This window comes from Simochromis diagramma, unplaced genomic scaffold, assembly GCF_900408965.1.
Source record: "Simochromis diagramma unplaced genomic scaffold, fSimDia1.1 OVJJ01000603.1, whole genome shotgun sequence".
Taxonomy (NCBI): Eukaryota; Metazoa; Chordata; class Actinopteri; order Cichliformes; family Cichlidae; genus Simochromis; species Simochromis diagramma.
Genome location: NW_024387414.1, coordinates 4,365,508 through 4,368,352, shown reverse-complemented (window position 1 = coordinate 4,368,352; position 2,845 = coordinate 4,365,508). Strand labels below are relative to the sequence as shown.

The 2,845-nt window shown below is 42.7% G+C and overlaps 1 protein-coding gene across 1 annotated transcript; it reads right to left on the bottom strand.

Moving 5' to 3' along the window:
- Nucleotides 1–773: 773 nt before the first annotated feature.
- Nucleotides 774–2,522, bottom strand: LOC120721048. Its single transcript, XM_040011054.1, has 2 exons — nucleotides 1,402–2,522; nucleotides 774–1,338 (listed from the first exon to the last, which is right to left on the bottom strand). Exons 1-2 carry the CDS (start codon nucleotides 2,492–2,494, stop codon nucleotides 806–808), a joined length of 1,626 nt encoding a protein of 541 aa, XP_039866988.1. The 5' UTR covers nucleotides 2,495–2,522; the 3' UTR covers nucleotides 774–805.
- Between the last annotated feature and the right edge of the window lie 323 nt (nucleotides 2,523–2,845).

Below are 2,845 nucleotides of genomic sequence, written 5' to 3'. Positions count from 1 at the left end.
AGATGGCTGAAAGGAAATTTCTTCTGAATCTGGGGAGGCTGGCATTTAAACTAATTTTCTGCTAATTTTCAGATGCCAGGTCTACATCTAGAATCAAAATGAGCACATACATAAACAACCAAAGTGAAGCATTAAGACAAAACATAGCAACGTCAAACAGGGTCCACACATTTTGCCACAAATACATGCAAAACAACTAAATTGGGCCACAAAAGTGATGTAAATTGACCAAACTAAGACACAAATCAGACAAAAACAGATGCAGGATGATCACAAACAGGCACGTCGGCTACAAACTGATGCAAAATGACTAAAATCACACGTGTAACACTTTCTACATATTTGACAACAGAAGAAAAACACAGACAAACTTGGAATGTATTTTTAATTTGGATTTTTTTTTATTTCATGCCGAATTAGATATTTTAAAAATCAAGCCAAATCACAAAGTCTCCTCCCTGTTTGTACTGTAAGGTCAAAGCCCTACTGTACTACAGAGAACCCCAACAATCAAATGATCCCCCTCTGAGCAAGCACGAGGCGACTGTGGGGAAGAAAAACTCCCTTTAACAGGAAGAAACTTCCAACGGAACCGGGCTCAGAAGGGACAGCCATCCGCCGCGACCGGTTGGGGGGATGGAAATCAAAAGGAGACGAGATGGCGTGAACTACAGTTCTAAAATTTGGATTTGAGGGCTGATCCCAAAATTTTATGGTGATGTTTTTAAAAAAAGGATTTGGTGCTAAAAGTCTGCTTCAAGATTTTAAAAGAAGCAGGGCAGTGGGAAAAGCCAAAATGGTCATTTTAATGATCTCTGGCTTTAGTGAACCACCTGAAGGGTTTTAGCAATGTTTTTCCCACCGCAGAAAAAAACCTGGATATTTTGGACGTCTTTGGGGGACCCGGGATGACTCCGAGGCTGATTTTTAGATGTCTAATCAGAGCCTCGTCAAAAGATGAATCATTTGCCATCGAAGCCTTTAAGACATTGTCTGGGGAGCCAAACTCCTTGATGAGGCGTTTGGCTATTTTCTTGATGAACTTTGTCTTGTCATTTGTCAGACTTGTGGCAGACGCTGTGCTGCTGAGTTCAGGCTGCATTAGATTGCTCAGACGATTGATGACCGTGTCTATTTCTTTTGTAGTAGTTGCGATCCGAGCAGCAGACTTTTGGGTCTCAGGTTTAGATTTAAGGATGAGTCTCATGATAAGGAGCAACGCAAGGTCATTGGAAATTTTCTCAACATCAGAAGATGAACCTGACACAGAATCCATCTCTGATATTTTGGAGGAATCTTTGAGAGAGTGTTTCAGGCTCAAGGCTCCAGATGATTTATCTGGAGAAATGCTCCCAGGTTGTGGCATTTGAGGTGGTTTTTCAGATGCCACAGAGCATTTATCTGGAGAAATGCTCCCAGGTTTTGGCATTTGAGGTGGTTTTTCAGATGCCACAGAGCATTTATCTGGAGAAATGCTCCCAGGTTGTGGCATTTGAGGTGGTTTTTCAGATGCCACAGAGCATTTATCTGGAGAAATGCTCCCAGATTTTGGTGTTGGAAGTGATGCACCAGATTCTTTTCCTCTGCCATCTGAAGCAGGGCTTTTTTCCTGTGTTGTGGTCTGTGTTCTTTTAATAAAGTTGTGGATGTCTTCCAGGGCCCCAGAAATCTTGTCCATTTGAACAATTTGATCTTTCTCTTCATTGCAGAAGAGTAAAAGCTTCTGCAAAAACCTTTCTACTGTGTCATCTATGAGGACATAGAGGACTTCAGCAGAAATGCGACGCTTTGAGCTCTCTACTGATTGTGGCGTCCTGGAGATGACCGTATCTGAGAGGGACCTACCCATTAGAGGTATGGGGATTTGATAGCCTCGATCCACCGTAAGTAGATCAAACACTTTTGCCACTAAGTCCTCCGTAAAATTCCTGATATGCCCACTATTTTTAAAGTCCCCCAAGGTCTTATCGATGAGGAAGAGTTCTTCTTTCTTTGTTAATTTGTCAAATAACTGATTAACGTCTGATATAATGACGTTAAAGTCGACTGAAGAAGAACGTTTAATTGCGGTTCCCAGGCTTGCCGTATGTCGAGAAGGGGAGCGATGAGCCTCTGTACTCTGGGGACCAGCCGTTTCAGGTACTGACCCTGGGAGAATGAAAACTATACTTTCATTGGAGGGCGCAGTTTCCTTCTTGGGGTGGCTGCAAATGTTTTGTAGACAAACAAAATGTTTCCTGTTTGCCTTTATTCTTTTTTTCAGCTCTGTTTTCATTTTTTCAAATTGTTTTTTTGCAAACATGGAAAAGTTGTGTTTGCGTGCTTTGAGCCTGGCGTGTGAGGTGGATGGCACACATTTGGAGAAGTGGTGTCTCACCTTGTGGATAATTAAGCCTGCATTAAAGGCAGGTTTGGGCAAGTTACATTTCTCACAGAGCTCTTCACTGCTTGAATCCATGTTAGCAAGTATCTCTACGATGTCAGCTGCAACCATTTCTACTGGGGTTGGAGCCTGGATACTTTGCGTTTCTGCAGTCGGTTTTATTTGCTTTGTGCTGTTACAGCTGATTCTTCTGGGAGCTCATCTTTATCTTTTCCTGTCATCTCTCCATCTGAGCTCCTTGTTGACAGAATAACAGAAATCTCTGCGATTGCTGATTGCACTGATATTTTTGAACCAGTGCGTTCTGTACTGGAATGAGACCCATTTGTCCCACACTGGCAGCGCAGCTTACATGCTGCATACCTTTTCAGGCATGAGGCAGCGCAACAAACCATGCGGTTTGTCTTATACTACTAAATTTGCCGCTAACATAAACGGCGGGGTCTACTGGGAAATCGGGGC

What these genes read in the sequence shown, in the direction of transcription:
- LOC120721048 (XM_040011054.1), bottom strand. Translation starts at nt 2,494, where the DNA reads ATGGTTGCAGCTGACATCGTAGAGATACTTGCTAACATGGATTCAAGC. An exon ending in ACCTGGGAGCATTTCTCCAG is followed by an intron (nt 1,339 to 1,401) that starts ATAAATGCTCTG and finishes GCATTTCTCCAG; the next exon opens with ATAAATCATCTGGAGCCTTG.